This window comes from Pelobates fuscus, chromosome 1, assembly GCF_036172605.1.
Source record: "Pelobates fuscus isolate aPelFus1 chromosome 1, aPelFus1.pri, whole genome shotgun sequence".
NCBI lineage: Eukaryota > Metazoa > Chordata > Amphibia > Anura > Pelobatidae > Pelobates > Pelobates fuscus.
This window is the reverse complement of record NC_086317.1, coordinates 276,752,333-276,776,925: the sequence shown is the minus strand read 5'-3', so window position 1 is coordinate 276,776,925 and position 24,593 is coordinate 276,752,333. Positions and strand designations below refer to the sequence as shown.

The 24,593-nt window shown below is 40.8% G+C and overlaps 1 protein-coding gene across 1 annotated transcript in view; it reads left to right on the top strand.

Annotated features, from left to right (window-relative positions):
• LOC134567660 (uncharacterized) overlaps positions 1-24,593 on the top strand; it is a 484,351-nt gene that overhangs the window by 317,192 nt on the left and 142,566 nt on the right. Inside the window, exons 82-83 of the mRNA XM_063426051.1 lie at positions 1,844-1,973; positions 18,486-18,598. Coding sequence (XP_063282121.1) covers positions 1,844-1,973; positions 18,486-18,598 — 243 coding nt within the window. The remainder of the gene's footprint in view (positions 1-1,843; positions 1,974-18,485; positions 18,599-24,593) is intronic.

Sequence of the window (24,593 nt, the reverse complement as noted above, 5' to 3'; positions counted from 1 at the left end):
ACTCATTAGCTCCTTTGGCTTCCAATATCATTTCTATGCAGATGACACGCAAATCTACCTGTCCTCTCCTGATCTCTCCCCGTCCCTCTTGACTAGTGTCTCTGACTGCCTCTCTGCTGTTTCTAACTGGATGACTGCCCACTTCCTTAAACTAAACTTGACCAAAACTGAAATTCTGGCCTTTCCTCCCTCAAGTGTTGTTACTCCTGTGTCTGTCTCCCTCCAAGTCAACGGTGCTACCATCAGCTCCACCACGCAGGCTCGCTGCCTAGGTGTTCTCTTTGACTCCGACCTCTCCTTCAAGCCTCATGTTCAATCTATCGCCAAATCCTGTCATTTCCATCTCAAAAACATTGCGCGCATCCGCCCCTACTTAACGCCAGATACAACTAAGGTGTTGGTCCATTCCACTGTCCTTTCTCGCCTTGACTACTGTAATCTGCTTCTCAGTGGTCTTACGTGCTCCCAACTTGCGCCGTTACAGTCCATAATGAATGCGGCGGCGAGGCTCATCTTCCTGTCCGCCCGCACCTCCCATGCCTCACCCTTCTGTCAGTCCCTACATTGGCTTCCTATAAAATATAGAGCTCAATTTAAAATTCTGGTTCTTGCTTTCAAATCTCTACATAATGCTGCTCCCACCTATCTATCCTCCCTTATACATAAGTATGTCCCGTCTAGGCCCTTACAATCTGCTGAAGACTTACGTCTATCTTCTGTCCGTACTCCCACCTCTGATGCTCGCCTTCAAGATTTCTCGAGGGCTGCACCATTCCTGTGGAACTCACTTCCCTCCTCCGTTAGATGCTCACCCAGCCTCCACTCCTTCAAAAAATCGTTAAAAACCCACTTCTTCATAATAGCGTATCAATTAAACTGTTAATAGCTCCCAACTGGTTCCTCTTCTGCAACTGTCACTAGTCTAATACTATCCTTACCTTTTGTGTCATTTTACCCCACTCTCTCTAGCATGTAAGATCATTGACCTCTGTTCCTGTGTGTCCAACTTGTCTGGTTACAACTACATGTCTGTTCGTCCACCCATTGTAAAGGGCTGCAGAATTTGACGGTGCTCTATAAATATCATAATAATAATAATAATAATAATAATAATAATAATAATAATAATGGCTATGTACACAAGATAATATTTTTTTTTTTTTTGCTATCAGGAGCTGTTCTTTATTCTGGCACATTTACATTGAGTTATGATGGCTGTATTCACTGCCATGCTGTCTCCTGTGCTCCTTGCAGTGGCACTCCTTTCTATTTTGCGGCCTGCTCTCAGTCTGTTACTGTCTGCCATTTAAAAATTACAGTACATATGGTAACTGTCAGTAAGCTGCCAAAGATAGGCTGAGAGCTTTAATGACATAGGCCATCGCTGATCATGATCAACAACATTGTGAAATATTGATGTTTAATATTTAAAATAATTTATGGAATTATATCAGAAACCTGCCTCTCTGTCAGCTTATATGCCATAGCTCAAATCTCTCGAAGTATCTACATTTTTTGTTCTTTAGATTTATCCTATATTCATGAAATTTGAGCATTATATCTTCCTTAAAAATAAATGCGTTGTGCTATCCCATTTATCTAGTAGAATGGAATTGTATGCTACGTTGCTAAAAAAAACATTTTTATGCTTCAATATTATACACTAAGGATAAATACTTTAATGTCTGCAGCATTTTGTTGCTAAGTTCTGTGTGAGCTGCAAAGCTGTGATTGTATTCAAGATTACATTTTCATTTTCCCAGCAGAAAAAAAAATAACATTTCAGATAATTCACAGCCTGATTAAACTAATCCTGCTGTTTGCCATGCTGTACTCCCCACAGATACCATGCAATTTCCCAATGGACAGGAGTTCAGCAGTACTGCCGAAGTACATAGCTTCAGCCTGTCTTCCAATCAGATTAGGAAGCTGATGGATCAATTAACCCAGGCTGTTTATCAATGCCTGATTCAGTGAGTATTCCTGTTTGGAGTGTACAAATGTGTGTTTTCTTTGTAATCTCTCATTCTTTAAACTTTTTATTTTTTTTAATATGCTTTATTTTTGCTGTGCATAGAAATACAACCAAGTTTGCAATGTCCCAACAGCATGAGCAAGTACCGTATATACTCGAGTATAAGCCGAGTTTTTCAGCACATTTTTTGTGCTGAAAAACCCCAACTCGGCTTATACTCGAGTCAATAGTCTGTATTATGGCAATTTGTATTGCCATAAAACAGACTGGGGGCTGTGGGGGCTGCAGAGAGTGTTACTTACCTCTCCTGCAGCTCCTGTCAGCTCTCTCCTCCTCTGCGCCGTCCGTTCAGCACCTCGGTCAGCTCCCAGTGTAAATCTCGCGAGAGCCGCGGCTCTCGCGAGACTTACAGTGTGAGCTCACAGAAGAGCTGACCGGACGGCGCGGAGGAGGAGGGAGCTGACAGGAGCTGCAGGAGAGGTAAGTAACGCTCTCTGCAGCCCCCACAGCCCCCCCCCACTGAACTGCCAATGCTGGTCCACCAGGGAAGGAGAGCCCCCCTCCCTACTATGTATAAAGCAGGGAGGGGGGACAAAAAAAAATAAAAAAAATAATAATAATGAAATAAAATATGATAATAATGAAAAAAAAATATAAAAAAAAATAAAAAAATAATAAATAAAAAAATAAAATAATAAAATTGCCCACCCCCCACCACTGCAACACACACACACACACACACACACACACTGCACTCATACACACACACACACACTGCACACATACACACACACACACTGCATTCATACACACACACACACTGCATTCATACACACACACACACACTGCACACATACACACACACACTGCATTCATACATACACACACACACTGCATTCATACACACACACACTGCATTCATACACACACACACACTGCATTCATACACACACACACTGCACTCATACACACACACACACTGCACACATACACACACACACTGCACTCATACACACGCTGCGCTCATACACACGCTGCACTCATACACATGCTGCACTCATACACATGCTGCACTCATACACACGCTGCACTCATACACACGCTGCACTCATACACACGCTGCACTCATACACACGCTGCACTCATACACACGCTGCACTCATACACACGCTGCACTCATACACACGCTGCATTCATACACACGCTGCATTCATACACACGCTGCATTCATACACACACACACTGCATTCATTATACACACACTGCATTCATTATACACACACTGTAAATAAATATTCAATTAATATATTTTTTTTAGGATCTAATTTTATTTGGAAATTTACCAGTAGCTGCAGCATTTCCCACCCTAGTCTTATACTCGAGTCAATAAGTTTTCCCAGTTTTTTGGGGTAAAATTAGGGGCCTCGGCTTATATTCAGGTCGGCATATACTCGAGTATATACGGTAAGTTCTGTAAGTTCCTAAACAGTTAGGAGACAGCAGATACATATATACAAGCCTCTCTCCCTGGTACACTGGCTAGATAGGTAGAGGAGTCAAGAAAACATAAATGTGTATTTTTGGTTCACACATCACAAAAGAGTTATATCACAATAATGCAATCATTTTTCAGTAACATTGTGTAAGACAAATATACAGTTAGACAGTTAGATCCGGTAATATTTGGACACTGACACAAGTTTTGTTATTTTGGCTGTTTTTTCGAAAATAAATGAAAGGTACAGTTAAATAATGGATATGGGCTTAAAGTTCAGTCTCTAATATGAGGGTATTCACATCCAACCTGGAAGAAAGCTTTACCAATTACAGCTGAATAATATGTAGACCCCTATTTTTCAATGGACTAAAAGTAATTGGACAATCGACTAAAAAGCTGTTTCATGGACAAGTGTGGGCTATTCCTTTGTTATATTTTCATAAATTAAGCAGATAAAAAGTCTGGAGTTGATTCCAGATGTAGCATTAACATTTAGCAGCTGTTGCTGTGAACACACAACATGCGGTAAAAGGAGCTTTCAATGTAAGTGAAACAAGCTATCTTTAGGCTGCAAAATAAAAAACATCAGAGAGATAGCAGGAACATTAGGAGTAAACAAATCAACAGTTTGGTACATTATGAAAAAAAAAAGAACTCAATGGTAAGCTCTGCAACAAAAAAAGGACTGGATATCCACAGAAAACAACCTTGGTAGATGATCATAGGATCCATTCCATGGTAAAGAAAAATCCCTTCACAATATCCAGCCATGTGAAGAACACTCTCCAGGAGGTAGGCATATCATTATAAAGGTTTACCATAAAGAGAAGACTTCATGAGAGCAAACACCACAAGGTGCAAACCATTTATAATCCTCAAGAACAGAAAGGCCAGATTAGACATTTCCAAAATACATCTAAAAAGTCAACCCAGTTGTAGAACAGCATTATTTGGACAGATGAAACTACGATCAACCTGTACCAGAATGATGGGAAGAAATAAGTATGGAGAAGGCCTGGCTTGGAATGACTCATGATCCGGAGCATACCACATCATCTGTAAAACACGGTGGAGGCATTGTGATGCCATGGGCATGCCTGGCTTCCTATGGCACTGGGTCATTTATTGATGATGTGACAGAAGCAGCTGGATGAATTCTGATGTGTATAGGAATATATTGTCTACTCAGATTCAGTCAAATTCAGTGATTCATTGGACAGTGCTTCACTTTACAGAGGTACAATGACCCAAAACATACTGCAAAAGCAACCCATGATTTTTAAGGCAAAGAAGTGGAATATTCTGCAATGGCCGAATCAATCACGTGATCTCCACCTAATTGAGCATGCATTTGTACTTGCTAAAGACAAATTTTAAGGAAGAAAGATTCACAAACAGACAACAACTGAAGACAGCTGCAGTAAAGGCCTGGCACAGCATCACAAAGGAGGAACCCAAGCGTTTGGTGATGTCCATGCACTCCAGACTTCAAGCAGTCATTTCATGCAAAGGATTCTCAATAAAGTAAAATTAAAAAAAAATTAATGATGTGTTAATTTGTCCAATTACATTTGAGCCACTGAAATAAAGAAAATGTGTATGGAAATGATTGCTGTTCCTAAACATTTAATACAATAATGTTGTTCAATCCCTTGAATTAAAGCTCAGAGTCTGCACTTTAATTGCATCTCAGTTGTTTCATTTCAAATCCATTGTCCAAATTATGAACATTGTGCCAGTCTCCAAATATGCACAAGACTTGCAATGTGAGAGATTTTTTTTTTAAACAGAAACATGAGGTATGACATTCGAGCATATTGAAGACAAACAAAAAAGACAAATAACATAGGAAGAAACTTGCAACATCGTAATTTAAATAAGTAGCAAGTATAAATAATATCAGCTTCAGATGAAGATTCCTCAGCCCACTCCAGCATCAGGGAACTCTCTCACTGAAGAAGTCCTTTTAGTAATTCTCAAAGAGACAGAAGCCAGATGTAATTTTCTCCACCAGCCCTAGACCATTTCATGAGCAGTAATCAATGGGCCACAGATCTGGATATGCACAGCAAGCAAATTGAAGTCCAAGAGTATAAAGAGTATACGCTGGAGAACCTCCCAGGGGTGTGGACAATGTCAAGCAGGTCTCCCCCCAAAGGCCCATAGCCTTGTTGAGTGGCAGCAAAAGCATGGCAGCTTAGTGACCTGAGATGGCCTAAGAATGATAGCTTTCTTTGGAGCCAGCATCTGGTGAGATATCGCTGGTATAGTCATAGAGAAGGATAGGCAGCGGTAACCAGTACAAGGGTTCCCAACCTTGTGACAAGAAGGATACAAAAAAACGAAAGGAACTGCGCCCCAGATGGTAATTAATATATAAAATATACGTACATAAAAATTATTAACGATTCTTGTAAATCCTCAGAAATAAAAACAGAGAGAAAACATCATAGTGTAGTATTATTAAGTAAAAAATGAAATAATGGAGTGAATTAGGGTAATTTACACTCACATTTGGTAGAGCTTTCCAGGAGCTCTACCGTACTTTGCTTGGACGGAACAATCCCCGTCTAAGGATCTATATCTCAGCGGATAACTCCAAATTTCCAATAGTGGTGGTGTTATAAAAGGGATAAAAAAGAGAACTCCAATAGTATAGTATGTACTGATAAAATAAATAAAAGTACAGATAGAGAATGTGGTACTCACATTTACTAGAGCAGAAACTTGCTCTAGTATAATCAGCTTGGGTGGTATAATCCCCACCGACGGATATGGTGACCAGGAAGTAAAATAGAAAATAAGTGTATATAGCTTTAAAATGTAATATTTAATAACAAATATATAAAACAAAATGGCTATATATAAAAGAAAAAAGTCCCACTTTACGCGTTTCGCCCGTCAGGCTTCTTCAGAAGTGTGAGAGAGAGTCTTAATAAATGTCCTTTATATAGGTAGTGCAATACCGGAAGTGACGCGACGTCTATATACGCAGTGAATACTGCGAATAGCAGGCTTGGAATGCATCAACGGCCATTTTGGGACCGTGTGCATTCCATTTCGAGAAGAACCGCTCTGCGGTATTACAATAAACATACTGATAGCAATGGGAAAAGAACGTTTTTGGAAAACCATATCATTAATGTCCATCTATTTTAAAACAATAAAAAAGGTGCAGAATGTCTTTATCTTTTTCAACTCCATGTGGAATGGCATCATTGAGTCTTCAAAAAGGGATGGGCTCAAATAACAGTATTATTTCAGTCATATTGGTGAATGGCACAATTGTAGGAAAAGACATAAAAAGACATAAAGAATAATAAATCAATACTAATCAATACATAATAGTATATTATTTGTACATATGAAATCTTTGAGTAAAATGTGCAAAAAAAATAAAATAAAATATAATTAGAAAATTACTTATATATAAGAATAAAAGTAAAATGATACAAAAAACACTTTGAAGGTTTATAAATGTATAGTAGGACATAGAGTTACATATCATAAAAATGTATACAATAAAATGCATATCCCTAAAGAGTTAATACAAACAAAACTATATTTAAGATAATGCTATACATAAAAAGACATACAAAATGTAATTGGGCAAGAGATGGAATGGGAGTAGTTGTATATACTCCTTTTCTCCTTTTTTCCTTTTCTCTTTCTCTTTTCTTTTTAATTTTTTTTTTTAAAATTATAAAAAATTAAACAGATCAAATTCTATGTTTAATCCGTTAGGATATAAAGTATCTAGATGGTAGACCCATTCCATCTCTATCCGTCCTATTTTTTTAATGTAATCACCTCCTCTCCAGTGATTTTTAATGGTGGCAATCCCCATAAAAATAAGATCCTTAGGATTATTGTTGTGGGTGCAGAAGTGGGAAGGAACAGAGTGATTCTTATAGCCCTTTTCTATATTTCTGCAATGTTCAGCCACCCTTACTTTTAGAGGCCTAATAGTTCGTCCAATATATTGGAGGCCACACGGGCACTCCAGCAAATATATCAAATTTTTGCTGTTGCATGTAATTGTCTCTTTAATATTATATATTTTACCAGTGTTGTTTGATTTAAAAGTAGTTATTAATCTGGATGTTTGTTTTGTCTTTTTGCATGCAGTGCATGTATTACATTTGTAAAAACCTTTAATATTATTTATAAAATTATCTTTTATTTTGTTCTCTACTTTAGTATAATTTGTTGTGAGGTGCATTTTAAGATTAGGTGCTCCCCTAAATACTATTTTTGGTTTTGCTGAAATTACATCTTTTAAAATATTGTCCTCTTTCAATAAGTGCCAATGTTTATTTATGATTTTTTTAAGTTCTCTATTTTTGTTATTGTAATCTAGTCCAATTGGAAGGGATATGTTTTGTTTTTTAACTCTTTTTTTTAGATAATAAGTCCTTTTTTTAGTTATTAGTGCTTGTTCTAATGTGGATTGGATAATTGTATTGTCATATCCTTTTTGTAAAAAAATATTTTATTTTTTCTGCTTGTTGTTTGAAGATAGTGGTTTCCGAACAGTTTCTCCTAAGTCTTAGCATTTGACTTTTTGATATACTGTCTAGCAAGACTTTATTGTGACAGCTATTGGTATCAATATAATTATTAAGGTGTACGTCTTTGAAATGTGGCTTAGTGTTAATTACGTTATCCTTAATATAAATATTAAGATCCAAATACGTAATTTGAGTGTCACTTATTTCTGAAGTTAAAAAGATTCCTTCTTGATTGGTATTTAAAAAAGAGATACAATTCAGTGCTTCGTCTGCAGATCCTTTCCATATAAATAAAAGCTCATCTATATATCTTGAGTAGGACACCAGGTTTTTTGCCCAGCCATGTCCATTCCATATATATCTATCCTCCCATTCGTACATTTTATCTCTTTTTTAACTTCAGAAATAAGTGACACTCAAATTACGTATTTGGATCTTAATATTTATATTACATTTTTTTATGTCTTTTTATGTATAGCATTATCTTAAATATAGTTTTGTTTGTATTAACTCTTTAGGGATATGCATTTTATTGTATACATTTTTATGATATGTAATATTTTATGATATGTAACTCCTACTATAAATTTATAAACCTTCAAAGTGGTTTTTGTATCATTTTACTTTTAGTCTTATATAGAAGTAATTTTCTAATTATATTTTATTTTATTTTTTTGCACATTTTGCTCATAAAGATTTCGTTGTTATTATGTATTGATTAGTATTGATTTATTATTATTTATGTCTTTTTATGTCTTTTCTTACAATTGTGCCATTCACCAATATGACTGAAATAATACTGTTATTTGAGCCCATCCCTTTTTGAAGACTCAATGATGCCATTCCACATGGAGTTGAAAAAGAGAAAGAAATTCTGCACCTTTTTTATTGTTTTAAAATAGATGGACATTAATAATATGGTTTTCCAAAAACGTTCTTTTCCCATTGGTATCAGTATGTTTATTGTAATACCACCGAGCGGTTCTTCTCGAAATGAAACGCACACGGTCCCAAAATGGCCGTTGATGCGTTCCAAGCCTGCTATACACAGTATTCACTGCGTATATAGACGTCGCGTCACTTCCGGTATGACGCACACGACCTTAAAATGGCCGCAGATGCGTTCCACGCTGGAACACATAGCACTACTCCACGTGGTAACGCCGCGTCACTTCCGGAATGACGCATGCGTTCCACGAGCGAACACACCAGGAAGTCATTGTTCATAATTGCACTACCTATATAAAGGACATTTATTAAGACTCTCTCTCACACTTCTGAAGAAGCCTGACGGGCGAAATGCGTAAAGTGGGACTTTTTTCTTTTATATATAGCCATTTTGTTTTATATATTTGTTATTAAATATTACATTTTAAAGCTATATACACTTATTTTCTATTTTACTTCCTGGTCACCATATCCTTCGGTGGGGATTATACCACCCAAGCTGATTATACTAGAGCAAGTTTCTGCTCTAGTAAATGTGAGTACCATATTCTCTATCTGTACTTTTATTTATTTTATCAGTACATACTATACTATTGGAGTTCTCTTTTTTATCCCTTTTATAACACCACCACTATTGGAAATTTGGAGTTATCCGCTGTTATAGTCATGCCTACAATTTGTTACATAGTTCATCAAAATACATAATAAATTTCTCACCCATGGGTGTTGGCAGATGGATGGTTGCTGTAACGTCAGAGCAACAGCCATTTTAGCATAAGCCTCAGAGATAAATATGAGGCAGAGATAATCATTCATCATCTGGTTTAGCAGTGGATCATTTCGGTGAGGACCAGGATAACCCCCACTGATCCAAGGGCAGTAGGACAGGGCTTTTTACGTTGACGATGTTTGTCTTGGTTGGTTTGTGATTTGGCTACATTTTGACTCGGAGTGAGTCTTTGTGAGCTTGACAAAGACCCATCTGTGGGTCAAAATGCTGCTCTTTACTTTTTATTCTAATACGTTTTCCTTAAAGGACCACTCTAGTGCCAGGAAAGCATACTCGTTTTCCTGGCACTAGAGTGCCCTGAGGGTGCCCCCACCCTCAGGGACCCCCTCCCGCCCGGCTCTGAAAAGGGGAAAAGGGTTAAAACTTACCTTTTTCCAGCGCTGGGCGGAGAGATCTCCTCCTCCTCTCCGCCTCCGTTCCTCCCTGTCGGCTGAATGCGCACGCGCGGCAAGAGCTGCGCGCGCATTCAGACGGTCGCATAGGAAAGCATTCATAATGCTTTCCTATGGACGCTTGCGTGCTCTCACTGTGATTTTCACAGTGAGAATCACGCAAGCGCCTCTAGCGGCTGTCAATGAGACAGCCACTAGAGGAAAAAGGGGAAGGCTTAACTAATTGATAAACATAGCAGTTTCTCTGAAACTGCTATGTTTATAAAAAAATTAGTTAACCCTAGCTGGACCTGGCACCCATACCACTTCATTAAGCTGAAGTGGTCTGGGTGCCTAGAGTGGTCCTTTAAGCTGTTGGAGTGCCTGGACCTCCTTTCTATTTCTGGTATCTACAGCTGATGGGATTTTGCAGTTTTATATATTTGCCTATATCTATACATCTGTGTTCTCATATTATGTTCTGTTTCTCGCACCATAGTTAGCCATGTTTGCAATTCACTTTACATCTAATTATACAAATATTTTATTACAATGTTTCGGTCTTGCTTGTTGAACTTTGCCTGACTTAATGTGGCATGAGCTGTAGGTACATAGTCAATGTGTAAGTAGCCACTAATATTGGTCATCATGTTCAAATTAATTGGCTCAAAATATTTGAAACTGATCACTTATAAGGTGACAAAAATATCATCTAATTAGTCTATTTTTATAAAGAGCTACATAAAAATTGCTAATTTGAAGTCACTATGGTAACTATCTTTAATATTAATTTATTATTCAAATTTTATTTATCATATACAGATTAACATATTTTAATATGACGCATGATAGCAATTAGCATTGTAAAGATTTTTCAATTTGAATGTAGTTATCTTGGGTTGTTTACATTAAAGAGGTTTTTTAACACTTTTAGGGTTAGTTACTAGTGATGTCGCGAATACAAAATTTTGACGTCAAAGGGCAGGCGAATTTTAAAACCCACAGGGACTCTTTCTGGCCACAATAGTGATGGAAAAGTTGTTTCAAGGGGACTAACACCTGGACTGTGGCATGCCGGAGGGGGATCCATGGCAAAACTCCCATGGAAAATTACACAGTTGATGCAGAGTCTGGTTTTAATCCATAAAGGGCATAAATCTCCTAACATTCCTAAATCACAATGGATATAGATTGACACCTGACATATGACATATTGACACCTTGACATATGGATTGAAACCTGTCCTCAGAGACCCTGATACACACTGACACAGAGCAGAATAGGGACTGCTCCCCCTACATAGGGTCACTTGGCAGATATGGATTAGGGTTAGTTACCCTGATACACACTGACACAGAGCAGAATAGGGACTGTTCCTCCTACATAGGCTCACTTAGCAGATATGGATTGGCACCTGTCCTCAGAGACCCTGATACACACTGACACAGAGCAGAATAGGGAAAGTCCCCTCCCTACATAGGGTCACTTGGCAGATATGGATTGACACCTATCCTAATGATCCCTGATACACACTGACAATGAGCAGAATAGGGACTGTTCCCCCTACATAGGGTCACTTGGCAGATATGGATTGACACCTGTCCTCAGGGACCCTGAAACACACTGACAATGAGCACAGGCAGCTCATCTCATCAGGCCTTTTTTAGTCAAATGTATCGCCCACTGTCAGTCCCTTCGGGATCCATCCCTCATTCATCTTAATAAAGGTGAGGTAATCTAGACTTTTTTGACCTAGGCGACTTCTCTTCTCAGTGACAATACCTCCTGCTGCACTGAAGGTCCTTTCTGACAGGACACTTGAAGCGGGGCAGGCCAGAAGTTCTATCGCAAATTGGGATAGCTCAGGCCACAGGTCAAGCCTGCACACCCAGTAGTCAAGGGGTTCATCGCTCCTCAGAGTGTCGATATCTGCAGTTAAGGCGAGGTAGTCTGCTACCTGTCGGTCGAGTCGTTCTCTGAGGGTGGATCCCGAAGGGCTGTGGCGATGCGTAGGACTTAAAAAGCTTTGCATGTCCTCCATCAACAACACGTCTTTAAAGCGTCCTGTCCTTGCCGGCGTGGTCGTGGGAGGAGGAGGATGACTTTCACCTCTTCCCCTGTTAGATTCCCGTTGTGCTGTGACATCACCCTTATACGCTGTGTAAAGCATACTTTTTAATTTATTTTGCAAATGTTGCATCCTTTCCGACTTGTTGTAATTTGGCAACATTTCAGCCACTTTCTGCTTATACCGGGGGTCTAGTAGCGTGGACACCCAGTACAGGTCATTCTCCTTTAGCCTTTTTATACGAGGGTCCCTCAACAGGCACGACAGCATGAAAGACCCCATTTGCACAAGGTTGGATGCCGAGCTACTCATTTCCCGTTCCTCCTCCTCAGTGATCTCAATGAAGGTATGTTCTTCCCCCCAGCCACATACAACATCACGGGTACCAGATAGGTGACAACGAGCACCCTGGGATGCCTGTTGTGGTTGGTCTTCCTCCTCCTCCTCAAAGCCACATTCCTCCTCTGACTCCTCTTCCTCACAATCTTCTTCCAGCGTTGCCGCAGGTCCAGCAAGCAATGCTGATAAGGCTGTTTCTGGTGGTGATGGTGACCACAACTCTTCCTCTTCCTCTTCACGCTCATCTACGGCCTGATCCAGCACTCTTCGCAGGGCATGCTCCAGGAAGAAAACAAATGGTATGATGTTGCTGATGGTGCCTTCGGTACGACTGACTAGGTTTGTCAACTCCTCAAAAGGACGCATGAGCCTACAGGCATTGAGCATGAGCGTCTAGTAACGTGGCAAAAAAATTCCCAGCTCCCCAGAGGCTGTCCTAGCACCCCGGTCATACAAATATTCATTAACGGCTTTTTCTTGTTGGAGCAAGCGGTCGAACATTAGGAGTGTTGAATTCCAACATGTCGGGCTGTCGCAAATCAAGCGCCTCACTGGCATGTTGTTTTGCCGCTGGATATCTGCAAAGTGCGTCATGGCCGTGTAGGAACGCCTGCAATGGCCACACACCTTCCTGGCCTGCTTCAGGACGTCCTGTAAGCCTGTGTACTTATGCACAAAGCGTTGTACGATCAAATTTCAAACATGTGCCATGAACGGCACATGTGTCAACTTGCCCAACTTCAATGCCGCCAACAAATTTGTTCCATTGTCAAAAACCACTTTGCCGATATCCAGTTGGTGCGGAGTCAGCCACTTTTCCACCTGTGCATTCAGAGCGGACAGGAGTGCTGGTCCGATGTGACTCTCTGCTTTCAGGCAAGTCAAACCCAAGACGGCGTGACACTGCCGTATCCGGGATGTGGAATAGTAATTAGGGAGCTGTGGGGGTGCCGTTTATGTGGAGTAAGATGCAGCAGCAGAAGAGGACTCAGCCGAGGAGGTTATGGAAGAGGATGGAGTAGGAGGTGGCAGCAGGCCTGCCTGCAAGTCGTGGCGTTGTCACCAACTCCTCTGCAGAGCCACGCATTCCATGCTTGGCAGCCGTCAGCAGGTTTACCCAATCCGCAGTGTAGGTGATATACCTGCCCTGACCATGCTTTGCAGACCAGGTATCAGTTTTCAGATGGACCCTTGCCCCAACACTGTGTGTCAGACATGCCATTACTTCCTTTTGCACAATCGCGTACAGGATGGGGATTGCCTTTTGTGCAAAGAAATTTCGGCCTGGTACCTTCCACTGTGGTATCCCAATAGCAACAAATATTTTGAACGCCTCAGACTCCACCAGCTTGTATGGTAAAAGCTGGCGGGCTAATAGTTCAGACAAGCCAGCTGTCAGACGCTGGGCAAGGGGGTGACTCTCTGACATTGGCTTCTTATGCTCAAACATGTCCTTGACACCTGACTGTGGGCAGATGAGCGGGAACTGCTCAAGGCGAGAGACGGAGCGGCGGATGGTTGAGAGTGGGCAAGGAGGAAAGCAGTGGTTGACGTGGCTGAAGATGCTGGACCAGGAGGAGGATGGCGGCTTTGAGTTTGTGTGCTGCTTGTACTCATGTGTTGATCCCATAGGCGTTTGTGATGTGCGATCATGTGCCTACGCAAAGCAGTTGTACCTAGGTGGGTGTTGGACTTCCCACGACTCAGTTTCTTTTGGCACAGGTTGCAAATGGCATCACTGTTGTCAGAGGCAGACACACAAAAAATGCCACACTGCTGAGCTCTGCAATGACGGCATTCTGGTGGTGGACACAGCATGCATTGATTGGCGTGCTGTCGGGCTGACCCCGGGTGCCGATGCATGCTGTCTGACTGTGCCACTAGCTCCTTGTGATGACCTCCCCCTGCTTCCAACTCGTCTCCTCCTCCTCCTCTCTGTCTCCCCATCTGAACTTTCGCCCTGTTCTTCTTCTTGCCGAGCGGGCACCCACGTGACATCCATGGACGCATCGTCATTATCAACCGCTTCACTTGTATCTGACAACTCAGCAAAGGAAGCAGCAGCGGGTACAACATCATCATCATCACACCATACGTCCATGTGTGTAATGCTGCCTGACTGAGACATATCCCTGTTATCTACATCCTCTGGCAATAATGGTTGCGCATAACTCATTTCTTCAAACGGATGTGTAAATAACTCCTCTGACATACCAAGTGAAGCGGCTGTGGTGCTAGTGTTGGTGGTGGCGGCAGGCGGGTGAGTGGTATCTTGAGAGGTGCCCGGAGCTAAGCTGGAGGAGGATGGTGCGTCAAGGTTCCAAACGGAAGCTGTAGAAGATTGGGTGTCCTGTGTTAGCCAGTCAACTATGTCCTCAGAACTTTTCAGAACTTTTCAAATTCAGGGTACGTGGCCCCTGAAAACTGGGCATTATTCTAGGGCAAAAGGGAATCACAGCACCATGACCACGATGGCCCCTGCGGGGTGGCCTGCCTCTGCCTGTCATTTTTTTTTGGATTAGTGGTACTATGCGTACAAGCTACTGTGAGACCAGATATGAGTGGCAATGTGCACTGGCAGAGGTTGGCAGAGTACACGCTGTAGGCCTGACACCCGCTTGAAGACATCTAACTGCTGTTCAATCTATAACAGTGGAAAAAGTTTTTGGGTTTTAAATGCACACTATAGTTACACCAGATATGAATGGCAATATGCACTTGCAGAGGTTGGCAGAGTACACGCTGAAGGCCTGACACCTGCTTGAAGGACACTGACTGCTATTAGCTTACAGTGAAAAACTTTTTTTCTTTTTAAAGGCACACTATTGTGACACCAGATATGAGGGGCAAAGTACTCTGGCAGAGGTTGGCAGAGTACACGCTGAAGGCCTGACACACTCGCTTGAAGGACACTGACTGCTATTAGCTTACAGTGAAAAACTTTTTTTCTTTTTAAAGGCACGCTATTGTAACACCAAATATGAGTGGCAAAGTACACTGGCAGAGGTTGGCAGAGTACACGCTGAAGGCCTGACACCCAGACGCTTGAAGACAACTAACTGCTATTAGCTTACAGTGAAAAACTTTTTTTCTTTTTAAAGGCACGCTATAGTGACACCAGATATGAGTGGCAAAGTACACTGGCAGAGGTTGGCAGAGTACACGCTGAAGGCCTGACACCCAGACGCTTGCAGACAACTAACTGCTATTCAATCTATTACAGTGAAAAATACATTTTTGTTTTTAAATGCAAGCTTAAGCTATTGTGACACCAGATATGAGTGGTGGCACTGGGCAAGTGGGCACAGTATCCACTGTGAGCCTGACACAGAAGCTGGTGGGCAGGCAACTGCAATTACATTACGCAGAAAAAAAAAGCAGACTGATGTTCTAGCCCTAAAAAGGTCTTTTTGTGGTGCTGTCCTTACAGCAGAGATCAGATGAGTCCTTCAGGACTGTAGTGGACACTGAATACCCTAGCCTAGCTATCAATTTCCCTATTAAATGAGCAGCAGCTACACTTTCCCTACTCTATCTAAGAATGCAGCTTCAGAATGAATCTAAAATGGATGCTGTACAGGAGGTGGGAGGGTCTGGAAGGGAAGGATCTGCTGCTAATTTGCTGGAATGTGTCTGCTGACCGTGAGGCACAGGGTCAAAGTTTACTCAATGATGACAAATAGGGGCGGATTGAACCGTGCATGTGTTCGCCCGCCATGGCGAACGCGAACACGCTATGTTCGCCAGGAACTATTAGCCGGCGAACAGTTCGGTACATCACTATTAGTTACTAAAGTTTGTATTGTCGGGAATAAAAAAAAAAGGATTCATAGTGGACTTCAAATCGAAGGCCGACTTAGCTGAATTGGAAAAAATTATCCACGTTACATATGTTCCCAGTTCAGTTATCCTTAAAGAAATTAACTTTCAATTCCTGACAATTCTCACTTTAGTGAATAAACCTGTCAGTGTTTTAGTTAAATCTTTGGCTCTTTTGAAAATCAAAAATAGTTTGAACAGCTCCCTGAATGTTGTATTATCAAAGAGGCTTTTGTGAATAAGAAATATGCAATAGGTCTGTGTGCGGTCAACTGAGTAAACATAAGGTTAGTTAATTTTATTTTCATTCATCTATTAAAAAAAGTATCTAATCTCTTGCTGTAATTCTTAATATAAAATCTAATGTGTACATGCTCTTCACTTTCTTTTGAAACATATATCATCCATCATTGTAACCACATCAGTAATTATTATAGTCAGCTCTTATGTTAAACAGGAATCTTATTTCAACCATTCTCAGTTTTTTTCCCCCTAATACGTACAATCACTTTCCATTACCCATAAAATATGACAGCACATGAAACAGCAAATTACTTATCACAGTAATTTCAAGCATGAACATGCATAAGGACTCCTCATAAAATCATAATTTACCAAGTAGCTTTCCTAGGAACAGTGTATATAAAACGTTATGAAATATATGATTTTTTTTTCCCCTGGCACTAAGAAAATGTGGTTATTACTTTGCTTACTTTAAGATTTTTGTACTTCTAAAAGAGTATGAATGTCTATAATTGCAGCACTAAACTGCGTATTTTTGCTCTGCTCTACATACTACAAATAACTCAATAATCTGCATTCTGCATAGTGGAGTTTTTCTGAGCATTTCTTAGTAATATAAAGACACTACATAGAATGGAGTATCAAAAGGTTCTGACTTGCTGTGCAATGAATCCTTAAAAGGGTACTACTGTCACCTAAACATCTTCAACTTTATTTGGGTGTACATCCAAACTACAACAACAGTTTGGCTGTATAGAACATGCCTCTGAAGTTTCACTGCTGAATTATCTGTCATTACCATTGCCATTGCAATGAAACAAAGAATATGTTTAATTTTCAATCAGATTTTACTTTGGAGATGTTTAATCTCCTGCTCTGTAAATTGAACTTTAATCACATACAGGAGACTCCTGCAAGGTCTAGTACATTTTTAATATTGCAGGAGACCCACAATTCTAAACGAAATGGGAAGTGTAAACATTAGATCTCATTTTACAGGAAGTGTTTAGGAAGACTGTGCACATTACTTGCAGGGAGGTGTGTCTAGGGCTGCATAAAAGTGATTTAACTCCTAAGTGGCAGAGTATTGAACAGTGAGACTGCAGGGGCATGATCTATACACTAAAACTTCATTAATTTAAAGTGGTTTTGGTGCTATTATTATTGAGAGTTTAAATTAAACAAAAAACATTTATCCATAAGATAATTAAATATTACAATTAAATGGTGGGTTTTGAGCAATCAATAATGTTCTCATGTGTCTCTTATCTTTACCTGTTCGAGATTTAAGTCTGGCCTAAATGCTAAACTATCACTACAGTCACCCAGACCACTTAATCTTAATGAAGTGGTCTGGGTGCAGTGGTCCTGTCGTTTTAACCCAGCAATGTAAAACATTGTAGTTTTGTAGAAAAGGACTGCTTAAAGGACAACTACAGTCCTAAAAATTCAGTCTGGAAATCAAATGGTGTTTATCTTTATCTAGCTTAGTTTTTTAAACACAACAAATGGTGGACAGAAAGTAACCAGTCCAGAAATAATGATTGCTATTTTCAGTACTAAAGGCTCCTTTTAAGACAATATTTTAGAAAACAATAATGTAGCAGAATCAATATTCTGTATTGTATAAATACTAAATTGTGGTACATTGACAACAGAATTGCAAAATTAAACTAAATGTTGAGTTAGAAAAATATCAAATATTTTCTTCCTTGGCAATTTTGATATCAGTTGTTGCATGTCTGTTTTTTTTTTTTTTTTTTAAGATTCCATTAACTTTTTAGTGTGAAGTTGCAAAACATAAGGGTGTATAAAAATCCATTGGTGTCCATTTTACTGGTTTGATAGCATAAATGTTGTTATTAATGGAAGCAATACTTGAGTTTGTGACTATTGTCTATTCCACCTCTCCAATACTTTAGGAGTTTACTTCCAGAACATAGCACCCAAGCCTGTGCTATGCTGTTCCTCTGCATTCAGCAGTTAGAAAATGAAAATGCCGTCACAGAAGAGGAGCTGGCCTTTTTTGCTCATGGTACAGTAAACATGGTTTTATTATTGCAATATCATCCAAAATTCTGCTATACTAACCTACAGTTAGAGTCCCTGTTTGCTTTTGAAGCTAAAGGTCTCTACTGACAATCATTCTCTATTAATGCTTTGAATGGTTGATCTTTTCTTTCATTGACCCGTTTTTAAGGTATCCATTCTGTTACCACATTAGTTGCATACAGTTCCTATAGATATTGTACATAATACAAAGTCTTACTCCTTCCTGATAAGATATGGGTAACTACACCTAGCCTGGCGTGTATTCTAGCCATTCAATCTGTAGTGTTCCAGATTCTAAACTTTTATCTGAAAAGAGCATCAGGGATAAATAAAAACTATATTGGCTTCCCTACTTGTCATAGATCATGGAAGCCATTTTATCCATGTCCAAGAATCTGCTGGTCTATCTTGGAAAAATATTTTATAATTTAACTTTTGATATGCAGATACTATCCAACAGTATGCTTGGGAATGCACTTTAAGTAATAAGGAGCATTTGTCATGTAATGTTATTTCCACAACTGTACTAATGCCAGGATTAGCAGAAGACATTTTGTATGTTAAAAATCACAAACACAGCAATCCAATGGAATTGTTTTTTTTTTTTTTTTTTTTTTTGCCAGACGTAAATGTAAGGATTAACACATGACAAAATATTGGATTTTGTCATGCATATTTACAGGCAGAAATTATCCATAAGGGGTGATGGTGGGTTTCTTGGTCCCACAAGGCATCTACAGTGGGTGGCACGATTCCAGAGTATGCTCCACATTCCAATAGTTGCCTTTATTTTATTTATTACTCTTTTCTTTTGTATATAGTGTTGCTGAAATAAGGTCTTAGGGGAGTGACACAAATGGAGATAGACACAAGTGAATATGAATACAAGAAGGATAACAAGCAAAGACAAGGGGACTTACACACATAACAAAAGGCTGGCATAGTATTATGGTGGCTCTAGTTCAGTAATTACTGATCATCTGCTCTTTTTGCAGCCCTTGCTTAGTAAAAACATGCCAACATGTGATTTCATTGTACATAGATGCAACCTAAAGAAACACTATAGTCACTAAAACAACTTTTGCTTAATGAAGCCAGAGACTTGTGACTCTTGTACAAAAACTCCCAGACTGCTGTTACATAGGAAATCTAGTAGAGATAAGGAATGCTGAGATAGCTATAGAGTGGACCCACCATGTCCTATATACTGGTCTCTGCAGTAAAGTGTGCTGTGAGAGAGACTAACAGAGATTCATTTGTTGGGCTCACCACTGCAATTTATTCACAGGAAGTAAAACATTAGTCTGTATATCATTTTCTTATTGGAGAAAATTGTTAGTGGTAATCTCTAGAGATACACTACAGAAGGTCATTAATTGTAAATTATTAAGCACAATGACATAATGTTTGATCCATTTAATAGTTCACTAGGCACTTTTTGGTGGTAATAATAATGGGAAACTCTCATTCATGATGTCAGGGTACCTGCGGTCTCTACCTCCGAAAGAGGTAGAGACTTAGCTGTTCCTCCATCCAGACGGCCTGATGGCTCCCTTTCCCACGGTCTATCCGGTCATGCTAGGCTGGCCGCGAGGGAGTGACTGCCTTTTACAGCATCTAGGCAGGAAGTTGTCATCAGGAAATTCCTCCGGAACGACCTGTCACTCAATTGCTGCAGGACCAATCAGGACGCCTCGGAGGCGTGGTTACTGCTCTGAACAGGGTATTTAACAGAGCTTCTTTCATTAGCTCATTGCCCTGTCGTGGTTCTAGCTTGTTCTAGTCACTCAGTGCTTGTGTATTCTATTATCCCTTTTGGTTTTGACCCGGCTTGTTTACCTTACTCTGCTTATCTCTGTTACCCTTGATTCGGCTTGTCTCTCGCTTACCTGTCTTCTGTTACCCTCGACCTCGGCTTGTCTTTGACCACTCTATACTGTACTACTTACGTTAGTCCGGCCATTCTAAGGTCCGGTATACGTATCTGGCTACTGTTTGTACTCTGCGTGTTGGATCCCTGTCCCGATCCTGACATTACGACAGGGCCAATGGATCCTGCGAGTACAAACAGTCAGCTTGCCTCTCCTGATCCTAGGTTTGAAGCCATGGATCACAGAATGGGTCAGATGGCGCTTGCGCTACAGGCTCTATTATCTCGTGCCAATAACCCACCAGAGGAGATACGTAATACCCCTGTTTCTCCTGTCGGTTCAGGTCTAGAGGTAGCCACAGTGGGTGCTTCTTCTCGCATTACCCCCCCAGTACGCTATGGTGGGGCTCCTGAGAAGTGTCGTGGTTTCTTAAACCAAATTAGTATCCATTTTGAATTGCAACCTCGCTCTTATCCTACAGATAGGGCAAAGGTAGGATTTATTATCACCCTACTTATTGAGAAAGCTCTGAGATGGGCCAACCCATTATGGGAGAACGATAACCCATTAGTTTATAACTATAACACCTTTGTAGCTGCTTTTAGAAGAACATTTGACCCTCCAGGTAGAAAGGTTAATGCAGCCAGATTACTGTTGCGTCTGAGACAGGAGAACCGAACACTGGTGGATTATGCACTAGAGTTCAGGTCTCTGGCGTCAGAGGTCAAGTGGAATGAGCAGGCTTATATGGATGTATTTTTGAATGGCTTATCTGAAGTAATCCTTGATGAGGTTGCTACCAGAGAACTCCCTGAGAATTTAGAGGATTTAATTTCGTTCATCTCTCGTATAGATGAACGTTTAAGAGAGAGACAGAACACTCGAGAGAGGAACCGGAGACCTTCTTTTAGGTTAGCCCCCGCTTTTCCAAGTCCTGACTCCACGGTATCTTTGCTTCCTAAACCTATGCAGATAGGGTATACCCGCCTCTCTGAGGAGGAAAGACAGTACAGGAGAAGAGAGGGTTTGTGTATGTATTGTGGAGCTAAGGGTCATTTACTCTCGAACTGTTCTAACCGCCCGGGAAAAGCTCGCACCTAAGTCTCTCTAGAGGACAGGCCTTGGGTGTTTCTATTTTGTCCTCTACTCCTAATTATAAAGATCACAGGCTTCTGCTACCAGTTTCCTTAACTTGCGGGAGGGAAGTAGTAAGGGCTATGGCTTTGATAGATTCCGGTGCTGCTGAGAATTTTATCGACCAAGCCTTTGCTAGTAAAAACAATTTCCCATCCCAGCTAAGGGAGACACCCTTGGCCGTTGAGGCTATAGATGGTAGACCACTACTAGACCCTGTTATCTTTCGTGAGACCATACCCATTGAGTTAAATGTTGGTATCCTACACGTGGAGAATTTATCTCTTCTGCTCATTTCGTCTCCTTCCGTTCCCATAGTTCTGGGGTACCTATGGTTGAAAGAACATAACCCTATTATTGATTGGGAGTTAGGGGAGATACTCTCGTGGGGCCAGGGCTGCCAGGATCGGTGTTTGTGCAAGGTTTCTCCATTAGCTAATATTAACATACAGGAGAATCCTACTCAGTCCACAGAAAGACAAATACCAGACCTTTACCTAGACTTAAGGGCAGTGTTTGACAAGAAGAATGCCGATTCTTTGCCGCCACACAGGTCATTTGACTGTAAAATTAAGCTTCTACCCGGGACTATGCCTCCGAGGGGCCATGTATATCCTTTGTCTGTTCAGGAAAACTCGGTTCTAGAGGAGTATATTCAGGAGAATTTAGAAAAGGGATTCATCAGGAGGTCTTCTTCTCCGGCCAGGATTCTTTTTCATTAAGAAGAAGGATGGCACGCTGAGACCTTGTATCGATTACCGAGGCTTGAATAAAATAACGGTCAGAAATGCCTATCCTATCCCACTGATTACCGAGTTATTTGATCGTCTTAAGGGCTCCAAAATCTTCACCAAGTTAGATCTCAGAGGGGCTTACAATTTGGTGAGAATCCAGCAAGGTCACGAGTGGATGACGGCATTCAATACTCGGTATGGCCATTACGAATACACTGTTATGCCATTTGGACTATGCAATGCTCCTGCAGTATTTCAAGAGTTGATTAATGAGGTACTTAGGGAGTTTCAGCATGATTGTGTTATTGTTTACCTGGACGACATACTAATACACTCTAAGGAGATTGAGACTCACCATAGACAGGTCAGAAAGGTGTTACACAAACTTCTGCAACATGGTCTATACTGCAAATTGGAAAAGTGCAGTTTTGATCAGTCTCAGGTAGACTTTCTTGGGTACGTGATTTCTGGGGAAGGTTTTAAAATGGATCCTGGTAAACTCCAATCTATTTTAGACTGGCCTTTGCCCAAAGGACTCAAGGCTATCCAAAGGTTTATTGGTTTTTCCAACTACTATAGGCGCTTCATTAAGGGTTACTCCTCTATCATTGCGCCTATTACCAATATGACCAAACAAGGGGCTGATACTAAGTTCTGGTCTGAGGAAGCTCTTGGTGCTTTTAAGACTCTCAAGGATCTTTTTGCCTCAGCTCCCATTCTAGTTCATCCTGATACGACTCTGCCTTTCTTGCTCGAGGTCGATGCTTCTGAGACAGGAGTTGGGGCTGTTCTGTCTCAAAGGTTAGGGGTGGATAAACCGTTACACCCTTGTGGTTTCTTCTCTAAAAAATTTTCGGGGCCTGAGAGCAGATATGACATCGGGGAGAGGGAACTGTTAGCGGTCATTAAGGCTTTAAAGGAGTGGAGACATTTACTGGAAGGGACACTACACCCTGTTACTATCCTAACGGATCATAAGAACTTGTCTTATATTGGGGAGGCTAAGCGCTTGTCCGCCAGGCAGGCTCGCTGGGCTTTGTTCCTCACTCACTGTAATTATGTACATACGTATAGACCTGGTTCTAAGAACTCTAAAGCCGATGCTTTGTCTCGTCAATATGAACCATCCACTATAACTGAACCACTTCTGTCCTCCATAGTTCCTAAGGGGAATATCATCGCGAACACGAATCTCAGGATTCACTCTCCATTGCTTTCTGAGATCATGAAGTTTCAGCATTTGGCACCCAAACAGACTCCTGGGGATCGACACTTCGCTCCTGCCGCTCTCCAACTGGAGGTGCTACGCTGTCTCCATAACAGCAAGGTGGCTGGGCATCCTGGCATCCGCAAGACTTATGCGCTGGTCTCTAAAGATTTTTGGTGGCCTGACTTACGCAAGGATATTAAAGAATTCATTGGGGCATGTGAAGTTTGTACCAAGACCAAGCTACCCCATTCGCTTCCATGCGGATTTCTGCACCCTTTAGAGGTTCCTGAAAAGCCTTGGTCCTGCCTGGCAATGGACTTCATTGTTGATTTGCCTATCTCTAAAAAGCAGACTGTCATCCTCACTGTGGTAGACAGATTTACTAAAATGGCTCACTTCATTCCCCTACCTAAACTCCCATCTTCGCCCGAATTAGCGGAGATATTCGCCAGTAAGATTTTCCGTTTGCATGGGATACCTTCCCAAATTGTCTCTGACAGAGGCTCCCAATTTGTTTCCCGTTTTTGGAGATCATTCTGCTCCCAACTAGGCATCAAATTGAATTTCTCCTCTGCCTATCATCCTCAGTCCAATGGAGCTGCTGAACGCACTAACCAAAAAGTTGAACAATATTTACGTTGTTTCGTTTCAGAACACCAGGACGATTGGGTCGGTTTGATTCCTTGGGCGGAGTTTGCACATAACAATCTCATTTGTGATTCTACGCATTCTAGCCATTTTTTCTTGAATTATGGCTTTCATCCTTCCATCCTTCCTTCGGAGTCTTCTTCTCAAGGGATACCGTCGGTGGATGTTCATGTTGCCAATTTAAGAGAGTTGTGGGATCAAACTCGACAAATTCTTTTGCACAATTCTACGCTGGTTAAAAAACACGCTGACAAACGTAGAAGGGCAGCACCGGTGTTTGTTCCAGGCGATAGAGTATGGTTAAGTACTAGAAACATTTGGTTAAAAGTGCCGTCCATGAAGTTTGCTCCTCGATATATTGGACCTTACAAGGTACTGTCT